General features: G+C 40.7%; 1 protein-coding gene across 2 annotated transcripts in view; it reads left to right on the top strand.

The window, feature by feature from the left end:
* Window positions 1-17,804, top strand: part of TESK2 (testis associated actin remodelling kinase 2) — a 116,296-nt gene that overhangs the window by 7,317 nt on the left and 91,175 nt on the right. For both annotated transcript variants that reach the window (XM_045027547.1, XM_045027548.1), the window contains one exon: window positions 4,799-5,108. In XM_045027547.1, the coding sequence (XP_044883482.1) occupies window positions 4,887-5,108 (222 nt within the window). In that variant the 5' untranslated portion in view covers window positions 4,799-4,886. The remainder of the gene's footprint in view (window positions 1-4,798; window positions 5,109-17,804) is intronic.

The following is a 17,804-nucleotide window of genomic DNA, read 5'->3' as shown; positions in this document are numbered from 1 at the left end:
CCTAGTAATTTCCATGGAGATTTTTTACACGGAGTAACTTTCTGGAAATTAGACTAGCTTTAGGTAGCCTAGATGAAGGAATGGGTTACTTGAGAATCCAGATGGTAAAACCTTTCGGGTTTTAATTTTTCAGTGTGGGACTTATACAGATCTTCTCAAAGTTCACCATGTGATTTCAGTAATAGAGGATGGTGCATGTGTAGTTCTTTTTTTGAAAGAACAAACTAATACGGAAAGCATATTGAGAGACTGATTTTTTTTTCCCTTTTACCTCCAGTTGGTAATGGTTTTTTTTAATGGTACCCAGTTGCTTATGAGGTTTTTCCTATTTCTCTCCTGTTTGATCTAACATCACATCTGTTGTGCTTTGTGATTGCGAGCATAGGGGACATCAATAGTCTCTTGTATCTTATATGTGTTTGTGTGTGTGTGTGTATGTATGTGTATATATACACATAACAGTTTCACCTAAGAACTTAACAAACTGTGTCCCCAAGCGTGCGAAGAACGCCAGTGCCTGGACCCCTGTGCCCAAGTGGTGCCTGACTGAAGTCTGAGGAGCTCTGTGGGTATGTCTACACTGCAATTAGATGCCCATGCGAGTTGACTTGGGCTAAGGGACTATTTAATTGATATAGGTATTTGGGCTTGGGCTGTAGCTCAGGCTCTAGGACCATGCGAGGGCCCAAGAGCTTGGGCTCAACGTCTACACCACAATTGCCCCTTAGCTCAAGCCCTGTGAGCCCATGTCGACTGGAATGGGGAAGACGCAGGTGTCTAATTGCAGTGTAGACATAACTTGTGCAAATTCAGGGGCTTACTTCATGTGAAATCCAGTGCGGGAGCGGGGCTTTGATTGTAAGCCCTTTGGAGTAGGAACTGTGACAATCCTCTGTTGAGAAAGCACCTAGCACATTATGGGTGCTACTTCAGCATAAATAAGTCATACCCCAACTTTGTGCCTTCCACTAGTGCTATTTTATGTAGTCCTTCTCCAAAGATGGGCTCTGTCTAAACAGGAAATATAAATGAGTTGCTACTGCGTTTCCTCTTTGCACCTTGTTCACTATTCTTGAGCACCTTCCTCTTCATCTACTTTCAGGGCTTTGGAACGGAGCCTGGAACTGGAGCCCGGAGCAGCTCCAGAGCAGTGGAGCTGCAGGTTTTTTCCTGGAGCTGGAGCGGAGCCGGAGCACAGCTCCAAAGCCCTGGCTCCTTTCCTAGTGCTTCTCTAAATCAACAAAATGTTAGTTCAGATCTCAGTTGAAGCACTAAGAATTATTATTATTAATTTTTAACCTACCTCAAAATTGTCAGGGCATCAGCCTTATGGCTCAGCAGGGGATTCTTGTCAGAGGCATTGGTGCTGTTCTCTTATCAGTTGCAGTGATGCCAGGTGTCATGTTGTGCTGCTGCTTCTGTAGCACTTCCAGACCGTAATAGCTCTCAGAGCAAGAATATGAGGTTAGAAATTGAACCTTGATCTCCTGCATATCAGTGGGCCACCACAGCATAATATTCAAAGAGCCCAAGTGTGGTCAGCTTGCATATGTTATGGGAATTCCATGGTAAATTCAGCTTAGGAAAGTGTTCATAGAGTTTTATAGGAACACCACCATATCCTGCATTGTGGAGATCAAGCAATCCCTAGCCAATGTTATTAATACTTTCTCCTTGATTTTCAAGGATTTAGTCAAATAAGTGGTAGGATACTTGAACGATGCAACATATTTTTTTGTTCTGTAACTGCTTCTTTCCTTTTTCTTGAGAGTATAATCTGAATGTTATTCGGCATTGCAAAGTAAAGTTCACTATTGAACAGAAAAAGGGTTACCATCTGTGTTCTTGGCATTTTGGCACTGAAGTAACATCTTCTATGAAATAAGACATGCATTGCATACAAAACATGCTTATAAACAATATTGCTGTGTGTCCAAGGGACAGCTGGTGAGTCTCCGTTTTTTTAAATGCCCTTTAAAACTCAATAGACTATTTTTAAATTGGCATTTATAACTGTTTCAGGTTTAGGGTTCCTACATCTGTGTAAATAGAAGTATATGATTTAGTTGGGGATTGGCCCTGCTTTGAGCAGGGAGTTGTACTAGCTGACCTCTTGAGGTCCCTTCCAACCCTGATATTCTGTGATAACTGCCTCATCTGTTCCTTGTCTCATTAGTGACTTCACTTGTCCACTTTTCAATATATATCACTGTTTTTTCTGCTTCAGGCTCCCCCCTTTTTTCTTTTTCTTTACCCTTACAAATATATTCACTCTGTGATGAACTGAGATTCTCCAAGGACACATTGAATTGCTGAAAATGAGCAGTTAAATATGAAAAGATGAACAGCCTAGTGAGCCTAAAGGTTTAAACAAAAAAGTAGGTCACCTGTCAAGTTTGCCAGTGCAAGTTTGGTTTGATAGGCTCCAGAGTCATGCTGATTACTTCATTGTCCTCTTTAAAAAAAACAAACAAAAAAACCGCATCCCCTTACTGGTGTTTTTAACTTTTCTACTTGGCAAACATAGTTTATGTTCTGTATTTTGAATTGAACGGAAATTAATGTAGCTTTAAATAAAGAAAAAAGAACCCCCCCCCAAACCACTCTGGAACTTTACCTTGAGTGGTAACATCATTGATGTTATAGACTTGGGACTAAATCTTCAGCTGTCATTGTTCTGTTGACTTCAATGGAACTGTGGGCAGGGATTGAAGCTTTGAGATCGATCCACCGGCAGTCGATTTAGCAGGTCTAGTAAAGACCTGCCAAATTGACAGCAGATCACTCTCCAGTCGACCCCTGTACTCTACCCCCAACAAGAAGAGTACGGTAAGTCAATGGGAGATTTTTTTCTCCCGTCGACCCCCTGCGGTGTAGACCCTGTGGTAACTCGACCTAAGGTATATCAACTCCAGCTGTGTTATTCACGGAGCTGGAGTTGCGTAGCGTAGGTCGACTTACCGCGGTAGTGCAGACATTGCCTGTGATAACTTACACAGGTTGAGGGATTCAGAGTGGTAGCCGTGTTAGACTGTATCAGCAAAAAGAACGAGGAGTACTTGTGGCACCTTAGAGACTAACAAATTTACTTGGGCATAAGCTTTAGTGGGCTAAAACTCACTTCATCAGATGCATGGAGTGGAAAATACAGTAGGAAGATATATGTATGTGTATATATAGAACATGAAAAGATGGAGGTTGCCTTTTGTAGTGGTAATCAGAGTGGTAATCAGTACTGTTACTCACATCTTCTTGTCAACTGTTCGAAATGGGCCACCCTGATTACCACTACAAAAGTGATTTTTCCTCCTGCTGCTAATAGCCCACTTTAATTGATTTGTCTCCTTAGAGTTGGTAAGGCAAGCCCCATCTTTTCATTTTCTCTGTGTGTGTGTGTGTGTGTGTGTGTGGCTCTGAAGTTGTAGTGTATGGAAACCTGAATAAAGGATGTAGGTGCTGCTGCTACTGACACCTAATGAAGATCGTCCTTTATCTGATTTTGATGTTGTGCTGCTTTTTGGACCAGGGATCCTGAGTCAAGTCTTAGTGCAGAGTGGTTTTCTTGTGATGGCAGCAGAGTTATGGGAAGTGTTCATTAACTGTCACTCTAGTACGGTGACGTATAAAACATTATTTTTCTCGCCGGGTCCCTAAAACTAGTACAGTAACTCCTCACTTAAAGTCGTCCCAGTTAACGTTGTTTCGTCGTTATGTTGTGATCAATTAGAGAACAGCTCCCCGCTCCCCTAAGTTCCCTGTGTGGCAGCCACCCAGCAGGCTATCAATTGCCGGCAGTTCAGCTGTCCCTCCCCCCACTGCCATGTGCTGCTCCTGTCCTCTGCCTTGGAGCTGCTCCCAGGAGCCTCCTGCTTGCTGTGTGGGGGGAAAAGGGGGAGCTAATGTCAGGGTGTCCCTCTGCTCCTGCACCCTGCTTACCCTATCTCCATAGAGCGGGAGGATAGGGGAGGAGACACAACAGGGCTTAGGACAGAAGGAGCTTGCTGGTAGCTGCTGCTGTCTCAACTTCCTGATCTACTTAAAAAGGCAATGTGCTTAGAGTGCAGTCAGCATATTTAAAGGGGCAATGCACATCTTTCTCTCTCTCTCTTTCCCACACACACACGGTGTGTGTCTGTCTGCTATGCTGTTTCCCCTCCCTCCATTTGTGCTGCCTTGTAGAGTGTGAGGCTACATTAACAACGTGTTAACCCTTGAGGGCTCAGCTGAGTGCTAGTTCATCATTTAGCACTAAGGTATTCCCCGGGAAATATCCCACCCTCTTCCAGTCATCATTGCTGTGTATTTCCCTGGAACCTAACCCCCTCCTTTACATTAATTTTTATGGGGAAATTGGATTGGCTTAACATCGTTTAACTTAAAATCTCATTTTTCAGGAACATAACTACAAAGTTAAGCGAGGAGTTACTGTAGTATTAAAAAATCTTAGTGAAATAGAGAATGTATTTTATTTGACTAATTAAAAAAACCTTCTGTAGGAATAGAACGATTTTTCTTACCGTGTTTGGGGCCCAATACTTCAAGTATGTATCTCTTTAATCTTATAGTCAGAAATAAAAGGTATTTCTGGAATCTAAAGATAGAAAAGGCCATATAAGGTGGTCCAGTCCATCTGTATGTTGTTCCCTTTTGTACGCTTACTAGAATTCTGATTATTTTTCCTAATGATAGTTAAATTTGTCAGGCTAAAGAGGTGTGAATGAAGAGTTGAACTCTTTTTGGATATGTCCCTAATAGTAGTAGCTAATTAAATTTATGTAATTTTCTTTTTGTTTTTTAGCATCCCAACAAAGCAGAAGAAAAACTACTCAAGCACCTAAGATGTGAGAAATCCTTCCTTTTTCAAAAGGAGCCATTTATTTTCCAAAATGGATCGAAGTAAACGGAATTCAATAGCAGGATTTCCACCACGCTTGGAGCGCATTGAAGACTTTGATGGGGGTGGCGGAGGTGACGGGACTGTGTCCCAGGTGGGGAGAGTTTGGACCTCTTCATACAGAGCCCTGATAAGTGCCTTTTCCAGACTTACACGTCTTGATGACTTCACCTGTGAGAAAATAGGCTCTGGTTTCTTCTCTGAGGTGTTCAAGGTGGGTGGCTAACCTTAGTGATTCTCCTCTTTCAAATCGATGATGCAGCATTTTGTACAGAGGCTGTTTTTGAGTTTCTGAATGAGGGCCTCTCCTGGTCTGCTAGTCATCTGGAGTTCTTGTATGTGCTTTGCCTAGGGTGAGTGAGTGGTGGGGATCTTGGCAAGTAGCAGAAACATTTTCCCCAACCACTTACAATATGGTGTGTCATTTATTTTAGGAAAGTTGCAGAGGAGGATGGGGGAAACAGTGGAAAATATTTGGATTGGGTTTTTGTTTCTTATCTGTTTTATTAAGTGCATGCACACATTAAATATGTATCTTTTATATGCTGGGGAAACTGTGGTCTGGATGTTTTCCATTTGGCTTTGTAATTGGGCCAGCAGAACTGCACTTGTTTCTTTAGTACAGGTTGCTGATCTTCTTTGCTTCCTAACAGGAGAAGTAGATGTGTTGTTATGTTGACACGTAATTGTGGAATCTGAAATATGCTGTAGTTAATTGCACAATGCCGCTGTACCCTCCTCCTCTTTTTTCTGTTTCCGTTTCTTCTCTTCATTCCCTGCTTTCTTTTTCTGATTTAGTTTTTCAATAAAAATAATCTCTTATTTTTTGAGCCGATCTGGGGTTGTGGCAGTCATCTGTTTCTTCTCAGTGTTTGGAAAGTCACTAAATGCTGTAAACGGTAAAGCCAAGATGAGATTGTGCAATCTCAAGTTTATTGTGTCAGCAGTGTTCTGCAGTTCTGGCTCTTCTAGTAAGGTTTATAGCCATTTTGATTTTTGCTAGGTATTAGGCCAAGCAAAATATTTTTAAAGCTCTTAACTTTGCTATAGAGCAGTGTTTCCCAAACTTGGGACACCGCTTGTTTAGGGAAAGCCCCTGGCGGGCCAGGCCAGTTTTTTTTTACCTGCCACGTCCACAGGTTCGGCCTATCGCGGCTCCCACTGGCCACAGTTCGCTGCTCCAGGCCAATGGGGGCTGCGGGAAGCGGCGTGGGCCGAGGGACTTATTGGCCGCCGCTTCCCGCAGCTCCCATTGGCCTGGAGCAGCGAACTGTGGCCAGTGGGAGCCGCGATTGGCCAGACCTGCGGGTGCGGCAGGTAAACAAACTGGCCCGGTCGCCAGGGGCTTTCCCTGAACAAGCGATGTCCCAAGTTTGGGAAACACTGCTATAGAGGAATTGATAAATGCATTGACTTCAAGGTGTTGCAGAGATTATTGGCTTCCTTCCCTGATTTTATGGCTTTGAATAAAGTCATACTCCAAATTGTATTTACATCTCTGTGACATGAGATATAGCATTTCAAGATGTTACACTAGTGACATAACACTTCTGATAGTCTTTTGTACTGTGTATTTTAAAATTGTAAAAGCTCCTAATTCTGTGGTTAAGTGCTTAAATTACCAATCAAAATAAAGGTTACATTACATAAATTATGATTTTTAAATTTTGTTTACACTTCTTTTCACAGAAACATTCAACACTCCATACGCAGCTATCTGCTTTTGGTGCTAAGGCACAGCACTGCATGGAATAGCCTATCAGTAAACAGAGAAAGTGAATTTGTTATAATGGCACACAGGATGATGCTGTTTTCATTTCTAGGAGCTACTGTAACCTCAGCAGGCCCTGTACGTGCTGTGCAAACAGGCTTTTTAGATTAAATTGCTCATTCTTAATCTACCACCTAATACTGATGGATTAAATGGGAAAAGTTTCATGAGGGGGAAAAGGCAAATGTTCCAGGCAGAAGAGGCAGCATGGAAGAATGTCAGGAAACAAAAGTTGGTGAGGGATTCAGTGGGAGCAGTTAGGAGCAAGGTGTGGGCAGAGGAAAGATATATTACCAGCATATGTGGTAGTTGATCTGCTGCTTTAGTTTTCTAGATGAGATGATCTTATCATGACAGGCCACAGGGAAGATCTTTGCTTCTATATACAGTTTAGTGTAGGCAAATAATGGCTCCTACTGAGCTTGGTTTTGAACAATCAATGTACTTGACATTCTCTAGTCCTTTGTCAAAGGTATTTAACTTGTAACTCCACTGCAGAGCCTGTCTCTTGAATGAGCATGTTACACTAGGCATGCATTTGACCTATTGTGATGTTGTGGATTTAAAATGTAATATCTCGAGTCTGTTCCTCCAGAAATGATGGCAGATGGTGGAGTCTGGTTCACATCCCCCCCAATCTGTAGGACAAGACTTTGTTTTAGTTACTGTGGGGCAAAAGGGATTAGAAATGTTTTAAGATGATATCCTGTGATGCAGTTTTAGTGCTCATTTGGGTGGTAAGTTTGTGCTCTGCTATGATGTCAGTAGGGCTACCTACGTGATTAACCCAAGTTCACTGATGCTCTGATTTCATATTAAGTTTCTTGATGTACGTCCAGTATAGAGACAATGTCATGGTTCAAAGGATTACAAGTTCATCTTGGTCTGCAGTCTCTAAGATGGAAAATCAAAGTGAAGAAAAAACCAAGATAATTTTAGACTTCTTTTCTGAGGCAGCTTTGTGAGTGGGTAGAAAATCCAACTTTCTAGCTTAATGAAATTATATGAAATAAGAGCTTTGGTGACACCATTCTGAAGTACACATTAAATATTGGATTAAGAACGGCCATACTGGGTCAGACCAAAGGTTCATCTAGCCCAGTATCCTGTCTTCCGATAGTGGCCAATGCCAGCTGCCCCAGAGGGAATGAACAGAACAGGTAATCATCAAGTGGTCCATTCCCTGTCTCCCATTCCCAGTTTCTGACCAACAGAGGCTAGGGTCACCATCCCTGCCCATCCTGGCTAATAGCCATTGATGGACCTATCCTCCATGAATTTATCTAGTTCTTTTTTGAACCCTGTTATAGTCTTGGCCTTCACAACGTCCTCTGGCAAGGAGTTCCACAGGTTGACTGTGCGTTGTGTGAAAAAAAATACTTCCTTTTGTTTGTTTTAAGCAGGCTTTGTACCTGTAACACAACCAAGGATACTTTGAAAGGCTAACTGGTTGCAACATGATCAGTTCATTTTATTTGTCTAATTTCTGTAATTAGCTGAAAAAACTCATTTCCAAGTACAATCCTTCACAATGAATGCAATTGCTTGCTGTTAAATTGGAGGTTGTAATAAATACTAGTTTAAAATAAAGTACCTTTATGTATAACACCTATTAATGCAAAATCATGAGAGAAACATAACTAACAGCAAGTACAACACATGTTGTTTTAGTTTTCTATTGATGGTTGTGTGCCAAGGCAACTCTTAAAATGCACTATTCAATTCTTGTTTTACACACTTCCTATAATAATTGCAGATAAAATTTCTAGTGGAACTTCAAGGGCTTTTAATGTAACAGTGACAAGTGCATCTGAAGAAGTGGGTTTTTTACCCACGAAAGCTTATGCCCATATAAATATGTTAGTCTTTAAGGTGCCACCGGACTCCTCGGTGTTTTTGTGGCTACAAACTAACATGGCTACCCCTCTGATACTCAACAGTGACAAGTTACTTAAATCCAAATGGATGTGTTTTAGGGTTTACACAGCATGGAGTATTAATCTGGTATATTATTAGCCAGCAGTGTAGCAATTCTAGCATCCTTAACATTATATAATATGAAACTGGAGCTTAATATTCTTCTGAGCTGTCATACTGCAATAGCTGGTATAGTTAGAAGTAGTTGGCTAATAATTGGCTTCTGGCTTAGACTCCACAGGCCTGTGCAGAACATGAAGAATTGTTCTCAAATTGGGCTAGGCATGAAAAATCTTTTATTAATAAAACAAAAACGTTAAGTTTCCAGCTAGGAGGCAAGTGTACTGCAAGACCTTCAGGTACTGATAGAGCTATAATTTAATGTGGGGGAGATGTGCGTCAGACACTGAAACTAAATACCACACTATGAAACACACACTGTTCATTATATAATACAGCAAGACTGAAGTGAACAATTAATTTGTCTTTTGTTCAGAACTCCTTCTGCGAAAAGCATTTTGTGCTATTAGCTTTATACAAGGCCTTATGTACTCTGCAGCAGGCTGTACCTAAACTCTGTGGTAAGGCTCCTGAATTCTGTGACTGACTGGAAATTCTTCATCCATCTTGGGTGGATTTTAAAAACAGTTTTTTTTCTGACCAAAATATGAATAATACAGCCAGCCCAGAATTCCCTGTGGCATTTATTTTAATATTGATTCTATTGAATTCACTCTGCCCATGAATTTTCAGTGTCCAGTGTGCTGAAGATTTTTGTATTGACAGCATAACGAACTGTCTTGTGGAACCTGTTACTAGAGATTCTGTCAAGTATCAGAGGGGTAGCCGTGTTAGTCTGGTTCTGTAAAAGCAGCAAAGAATCCTGTGGCACCTTATAGACTAACAGACGTTTTGGAGCATGAGCTTTCGTGGGTGAATACCCACTTCGTCGGATGCAACGAAGTGGGTATTCACCCACGAAAGCTCATGCTGCAAAACGTCTGTTAGTCTATAAGGTGCCACAGGATTCTTTGCTGCTTTTAGAGATTCTGGAAGTTTTGGCAGCTATGAAGAGACAATAGAGGGTTTTGGAAACCAGGAAGGAATGAGTAGTAGATTGGGATTGTGGGATAAGCACACTAGCCGGGTTTCCTTGCTAAAATGATCTTCAGTGAAATAGTTAATGTCAGTTAAACACCTTACAAAAGTCTACGTTACATCTATGCAGTTACTTTTATCAATCAAACTTGTAATCTCTTCAAAGAATGTGATCAGGTTTGTTTTGACAAGACCTATTTTCCATAAAACCAGATTGACTGGCATTAAAGACTTAAAGGATAGGAATGTAATTATCAGTTGAATCCCATCTATTTAGCTTAAAATGTTGCTCTTGAGCAATCTGCTGAAGGTTTCAGTATATTCCATGTCATACTGGCATTTGATACTCTTCTAGATTAATTTAAAAGATAATCTTCAGACCTATTAGAGTTTTTCCTGAAGCCTTGTGTAAGTGCAGTGAGAGGGAGGTAATTAATGGTGTAAAGCAGTCTTATATTGTGCATTTAGAGTACAAAGTAAGGGCCTGGTCCTTCAGCTGCGTGTGTGGTGTTTTGTTTTTTTGTGTGTGTGACAGACACCTTAAAATTCCAAGGAATTTTTAAAAATAGAATTTCTTTATATAGAAATGTACAATTCATATACTTGGCAGTTAAATTTCTCCTCCTTTTTGACAGCTTGCTTTATGCCTCAGTCAAGAGATTGAACATTTATAATCACTTTCCTGGGAATGAATGAAAAGCTGGGGAAGGAAATAGAATGAAACTATTCAATAATGTAATGGCATTTTTAGCAAAAAATTACATTTTTGGAGGTTTACCTAAATGTGGCTGTGATGATCTCTCAAGACTGAGGAAGACACTGATCTCAAACCATTAAAGCACAAGTTTCAGTGCTGTTAATGGTGGGGGGGGGGGGACATACCTAATTATTAAGAGTTTATTTTGGGTGGAGTGTGGGAAGGGAAGATTAAAGGTAATTGGTATATCTCCAATTATTACCGATCTCGTAGAACTGGAAGGGACCTTGAAAGGTCATTGAGTCCAGCCCCCTGCCTTCACTAGCAGGACCAATTTTTTTGCCCCAGATCCCTAAGTGGCCCCCTCAAGGATTGAACTCACAACCCTGGGTTTAGCAGGCCAATGCTCAAACCACTGAGCTATCCCTCCCCCCTATTTCCATTGCACTTAAATAACGACAGTACCAGCATTCCTACATTTAAACATTTTAGCACACACTAACTCAAGTGTTGTGGGCCACTTTCCTTTGATCCTATGCTGACTGAAGCTAAAATTCACTGTGCTGATTCAGTTCCTTTTAAAATCTAAGGCTACGTCTACACTAGAAACTTCAAAGCGCTGCCGCAGAAGTGCTTTGAAAAGTGTGTGGGGTGTGTGTGGGGTGGGGGGGGTTACCTGCAAGTGCTGGGAGAGAGCTCTCCCAATGCTCCTGGTAATCCACCTCCACAAGGGGAATAGCTCTGAGTGCTGGGAGCATGGCTTCCAGCACTCAGAGCCTGTCCACAGTAGCCTTTAAAGTGCTCAAACTTGCTGCACTTGGGGATGATTTTTCATACCTTTGAGCCAGCAAGTTAGAGTGCTAGAAAATGTAGGTGTAGACAAGCCCTAAACATCACTTTAAAAAAAAAAGAGCATTTACAAGGACTTCCTTTAGGTCTATGTTAATACATACTAGATACACACAGTGCAGTCTGGCTATGTGACTTCCTCATAATTCATATGGAAAGTTTGTCAATCTTCGATAGCTCTCTTATACGTAGAACTAAAAGGAAAGTAAATTTTGTAATACGTTTTGTTCATGCTTTATTTTTGTATATATGTATAGGCACATTCTTGCACCTCTTGCTGAATCCATGAATAACTGTGTTGTATATTCTTTGAGTAAAAGCAAAGGACTATCAGTTTCACTTTCTAATTCCATGATCTTATGAGTTCATAATGGTCTTTTATTTTGAAAGTAAAGTGGCCATATAATCTGGTGGTTGAATACTCTCGGATGCCATGGTTATTGGTGTGGCCAAACTTGGGACTTTTAGCATAAAAAATGAGGCCTCTAGTACCTGAGCTTAAGACTTTCCAATATTCAGTGAGTGACTCTCCCCAGCAGGCTGCCAGCTCAAGCCAAGGCAGCACTCACATGCTAATAGAAACAAAAGAAATGTTAAAAGGTCATAGTTTGTTCAAGCCAATTAAATTGTTAGAATAGAACAAATGAGGATGTTACCACATTACATACACGAGGCATATGCCTGATAATTGCATTTGCCCCAAATGCTTGAAAACTAGTGAAATGCTAATGTTATTATCTTCACTCATCTGAAACTTGTTGATTTACTATGCACTTAGTTAGCTCTAAATCAAAAGGTGTGTTAGCATCAGGAAGAGAATTTATTTAATATGTAATACTGCATGAAAACTAATGAAGGATTGTTTCTGGCTATCTTTGTTCCTGTAAACTAAGGAAAGTTTGTCTGGGTGGGTGTATCTAAATGCAATTGGTTGACCATTAACTGGGATTGAAGCCTTAGAACAATAAATGAGAAGCATGCTAACTTCAAAGCCTGGGTCCTTACATTCAGCAATGGGAAATCCACAAACCCATGCTGTGGTGGGAACGTGCACCAGACCGCTTTCCAGGGAAGACAGCTATAAGAATAAACCCTGGGCATGATCCTGTAACTCTGGACTGATGAATTCTGATGGGGGAATTCTGAGCGAATAGACAAAGGTCCCCAAAGCCATTTTCATAGAAATGTAGAACTGGAAGGGACCTTGAGAGGTCATTTACTCCAGTCCCCTAGACTCATGGCAGGACTAAGGATTATTTAGACCATGCCTGACAGGTGTTTGGCTAACCTGCTGTTAAAAATCTCCAGTGACAGAGATTCCACAACCTCTCTAGGCAATTTATTCCAGTGCTTAACCACCCTGACAGGAAGTTTTTCCTAATGTCCAACCTAAACTTCCCTTGCTGCAATTTAAGCCCATTGCCTCTTGTACTATCCCAAGAGGTTAATGAGAACAATGTACCTCCCTCCTCCTTGTAACAACCTTTTATGTATTTGAAAACTGTTATCATGTCCCCTCTCATTAATCTCTTTTCCAGACTAAACAAACCCAGTTTTTTCAATGTTCCCTCATAGCTCATGTTTTCTAGACCTTTAATCATTTTTGTTGCTCCTCTCTGGACTTTCTCCAATTTGTCCCAATCTTCCCTGAAATGTGGCGCCCAGAATTGAACATAATACTCCAGTTGAGGCCTAATCAACGCAGAGTAGAGCGGAAGAATTACTACTTGTGTCTTGCTTACAACACTCCTGCTAATATATCTCAGAATGATGATTTTTTTTTTTTTGGCAACAGTGTTACACTGTTGACTCATATTTAGCTTGTGATCCAGTATGACCCCCAGATCCCTGGCTGCAGTGCTCCTTCCTAGGCAGTCAGTTCCCATTCTGTATGTGTGCAACTGATTGCTCCTTCCTCAGTGGAGCACTTTGCATTTGTCCTTCTTGAATTTCATCCTATTTACTTCAGACCATTTCTCCAGTTTATCCAGATCATTTTGAAATTTAATCCTCTCCTCCAAAGTACTTGCAACTCCTCCCAGCATGGTATTGTCTGCAAACTGTATAAGTGTCCTGTCTATGCCATTATCTGAATTATTGATGAAGATATTGAACAGTGCGGGGGTGGGGTTTGGGGGGGGGTAGCACAGGGGTGGGGCCCAGTTAGGGAGCCTGTGCACCCCCCACTTTTAGGGGGCTTCCACCACTCCTGAACAGAACTGGACCTACAACCGATCCCTGCGGCACTGCACTGTATATGCCCTTCCAGCTTGCCTGTGAACCACTAATACCTACTCTCTAGGAACAGTTTTCTAACCAGTTATGTACCCACCTTATAGTAGCTCCATCTAGGTTGTATTTTCCTGGTTTGTTTGTGAGAAGGTCATGCGAGACAGTATCAAAAGCCTTACTAAAGTCAAGATACACCACATCAACAGCTTCCCTCCCATCCACAAGTGTTACCCAAAAACCTAACAGCTTTCTTTGACAGGGTAACCCTCAGAGACTTATGGGTACTGGCAGACATTACATCTCTGTTATCAATTGAACTTACAAACTCTAACCCAGCTGTTTATATATTTTACCTGCTTTAACCTCTCAATACATCTCATTTCTTTTCTTAGCTAATAAATCTTTAGTTTATTTTACTAAAGAAATTGGATGTCAGCATTGTTTTTGGTGAGAGATCTGGAGCATCCATTGACCTGCAGTGAGTGGGTGACCCTTTGGGGTTGGAAGAACCTAATGTGTGGTGAATTTTGGTTTTAGTAACATTTCATCATAGAGTTCATTTTGTCTGGATGGTAAAGAGGGGCTGGAGAGCTTAAGGGGACAGTCCGTGGCTCCAAGGTAGGACTAACATAGTAGTCCAGGAGTGCACATTTGTTACGGGCTTGGTGAAATCTAATTATGGGCTATACCACCAGTTTGGGGTTTCTGCCTTGTTTTCTTGAGAGTCTGACCTGAGATTGGCACTCTTAACTGTAAGCCATACCAGACACCGTGACCCAGAATCTTAACAGAAGTGAGAATTAGCTTTAGATCAGGTGGTAGATTCCTGTATTTTTGGTGCTGGAGGTTCTGGGTTTAATAGATGTTCATGCTTCTGGTGTCTGTATTTACATCATCTTTCTTTGTTATAAATGCATAGCATAAGTACAAAATATTACTTACCTGTCAGGAGTCTCACATCTTGCTATAAAGTACATCTGCTTTTAAAACATACTTTTTAAAATAAAAACCTTTCAACACTCGTCTATTAAAAGCCTCAAACCATTAACTGAATTTAATGCTCATTTAAGGTGCTGGGTTGACAGTCATGGAGTCGTCTTTTTCATAGAAGTCATTGCAAACTTCTGTCCATCCTAACCCCTCTTTCTCTCTCCTCTGATGCCCTGCTAACTTAGCCTAACCCTGATTTTGAAGGGCCATGCTATGTATAAGACTGCAGTGGGGCCCAGTTTGAGCTGCTTCCAGGGCTAGCTACATGTGTCTGCCTTCAGCCCAAGCTTCTCTTTTCCTGAGATGTTCAGATCAACTGTGCAAAAGGCCAGTGGATGTCCCCAACAGATGTCCCCTTCCAAAAGCAGTAATGTGATATATTCAAAGAGGAGCCCAACTGGGGAAGAGTTTGGAAACCACTGACATGGGACATTTCAGGAAGCACCCTTCAAACCTGGAATCCTTAATTAACCTTGTGTGTTAGCAGGTAAATAAACAATAAACCATTTGAACCTTCATGTTTTAAATACAAATATAAGTCTGCACGTTGTTGACAGTCTCGTCAGAAAGGCCAAAGATGGAATTGACATGGACACTGAACTGCACTCTCATCATTGTCTGGGTGATAAAGCTTTAATGTCTGTGCGGCGCCGGTTCTCTGCATAAATAGGACTTCAGTCTCCAGGTGGTCAAGCCAGCACCTTTAAGGTGCACTGAATTAATTTAAAGGCTTTTAAAAAAAACAACCCACTAAAAAGGAGGCGATTCTGGGAGTTCAGAGTAAATGTATCATTTTGTGCTTTTTATAATATATTTAATGTTTAAATAAAATGTGAAAAATAAAATCTTAAATGTTAGGATTGCTGTGGCATTTGAAAACAAACATGTTATTGCAAAAGCTAAAGTGTAATGAGACAAATCCATAACTAGTGCAATTGTAACTGATTAAATGGGATTATGGGATGAATTTGACCCAGAGTATAATACTGAGTTGTACGGCTGTATGTGTTTTAATAACCTCTACCACGCTTCCCTCCCCTCCCCTTTTTTGTCTCCACACTTGAAGCCATGGTTGCATTCTTGAAGGGGGTGATAATATCCACAATCATTAAGTAGGAAGAGTATTGGTGTATAATTTTCACTTTATAGATGAAAGCAGGAAAAATGCTGGTTTTGAGCATATTAGCTGTTGGGATATGAGGTTTACTGATGCTAACTACTTGTAACCACAGCTTGTTTCATGCTGCTTATGCAAGTTAATATTTTTGGCTTTCTGGACTTGCAGCATACTAAGTGGACAGTGTTTTTTAGTACATTAGACACCACTGCATTTAGTTTCTCCTAAGAACTAGTCTTTGTATTGGCCACTAGATATAATCGCTCTTTTCAGTTTTGCCTTTGCTATATTTTTGTTTGTACAGACTTAATGATAAAATATGCTCTTTTCCACCTACCATGGTCATTGTAAATGCAGCAGATATATCTTCCCTTGCTTTGTATCGCCCTTCCAAAATAAAATAAAACCTTGTAAGGAGAGCCATTGGGCAGAGAGTGGCTTCCTAACCAATTTCCATCATTTATATCGTCTAAACTCTTATTTGTTTCTCTCTCCTTACACTTCGTTCTTACCTGCTACTGTAACTGTCAAACACAGGTGAGGCAGTGGAACTCAGATATTGAGGGACGATTTTCTTGTAGAAAAGAAGTATTGATTTCAGCCACTCACCTAGGGAGCTGACTCTAATAATTAATCATGAATGGAACTAGTGGCGCAAATGAGCAGTCTTCTACATCAATGCAGTAAAGGTTTGTTAAAGTCCCCTCCCCCAACAAAAACGTCAGAAATTATTTGATTACGCTTAGAAATAAGACAGTAAAATAAGAGGCAAACAGTGAAAAACCCTTGCCTACACTAATATCTCAGACATTTTTTCTTTCCTCATTTGCCATTACTGAGCAGAGTCACATTTGTACATTATATTCTACTGCTTCATATGTGTGCACCTAACTTTGCAGAAACTCTAAATCTGCAGGCAATTAATGTAGTCACATACAAATGCTAAGGAGGCATTTCTGAGATGCTGTATGAAGTACCCTGATGTGTTGCGTTCTGGTATATCTATATGTAAAGGGACCCTGCATATTTTCTCTGTTTGGTGACCTGTGCATGCTTTGTCCTATTTGTGGAAGACTTGGCGATTCTGTCAAAATGTTTGAAGGACTAGTCATGCAGATCTACAACAGAACAGATTCTTTTTTGCTTCATGCAGAGATACAGGTGTAACTTTTCTAGGTTTCTTTTGAAGCAAACTAATAACCTGCAAGGAAGCACTTCTAATAGTGGGTAAAAATAATATAAAGGCAGAACTGCAGTAGAAGTCAGATGATATCAGCTAAGTCAGCTAAATCACACAGGAAACCTCAAACCCACATCTGCATTTTCTGCTTGTCACTACTTAATCTAAAGGTTCTCTCTATCATTTTCTGACACGTACTTCTGAGCAGCACTATCACTAGGCCTGTACTCGGAAGATGAATTTGTCTGTTGCATTGAGGAATGTCCTTTGAGTTAGCCTGAATTAGTGTAACTGATGGAGTAGGCAGTCTTCAAACACAGCTTAAAATGTAGAGATGAGAATGCACAATACCCTTGATATTTGTGGGTCCTGCATAAATCCGTTTGGTGTGTAAAGGACTTTTTTATTTATTTTATATAGATTTATATAAATGTTAAGAGGGCACCTGTTCACATGCTCTTAATACCCTTGACATAGCATATTATTTGTGATGTATGTAAGTACTGGAATACTGTGTACATTTTTAAAAATGATGTTGCAAAATTGGAGAGGGAGCAGAAAACAGCCACAAAAATGAATTGAGGGCTGAAGAAAAAAAGCCTTACAATGAGGACGTAAAGCTCAATCTGTTTAGTTTATCAAAAAAGATTGAGGTGACATGATTCACAGTGCATAAGTACCTTCTCATTGAGAAAATAGTGAGTACCAACAGACTCCTCAGTCTAGCAGGGAAAAGGAGCGCAGGAACCAATGACTAGAAGCTGAAGTCCAACAAATTCAAATTGGAAGTGTGTCACAAATTTTTAAGAGGTTGATTAGCCATTGGAACAAACTACAAAGGGAAGTGATGGTGTCTTCAAATCAACACTGGATGCTTTTCTGGAAGATGTACATCAGTCAAACACAAGTTTTATTGGGCTCAGTATAGGGGTAACTGGGTGAAATTGAATGGTCTGTGATATACAAGAGGTCAGTGGATGATCTAATGATCCTTTTGGGCCTTAAAGTCTATGAATAAGTTGATTGCAGCACTAGAGTTCAGTATAATAACCATCACCA

The sequence above is a fragment of the Mauremys mutica genome, chromosome 8 (genome assembly GCF_020497125.1).
Source record: "Mauremys mutica isolate MM-2020 ecotype Southern chromosome 8, ASM2049712v1, whole genome shotgun sequence".
In the NCBI taxonomy this organism is placed as follows: domain Eukaryota; kingdom Metazoa; phylum Chordata; order Testudines; family Geoemydidae; genus Mauremys; species Mauremys mutica.
The sequence above is the reverse complement of the archived record's forward strand: the minus strand, read 5'-3'. Positions and strand labels throughout refer to the sequence as shown.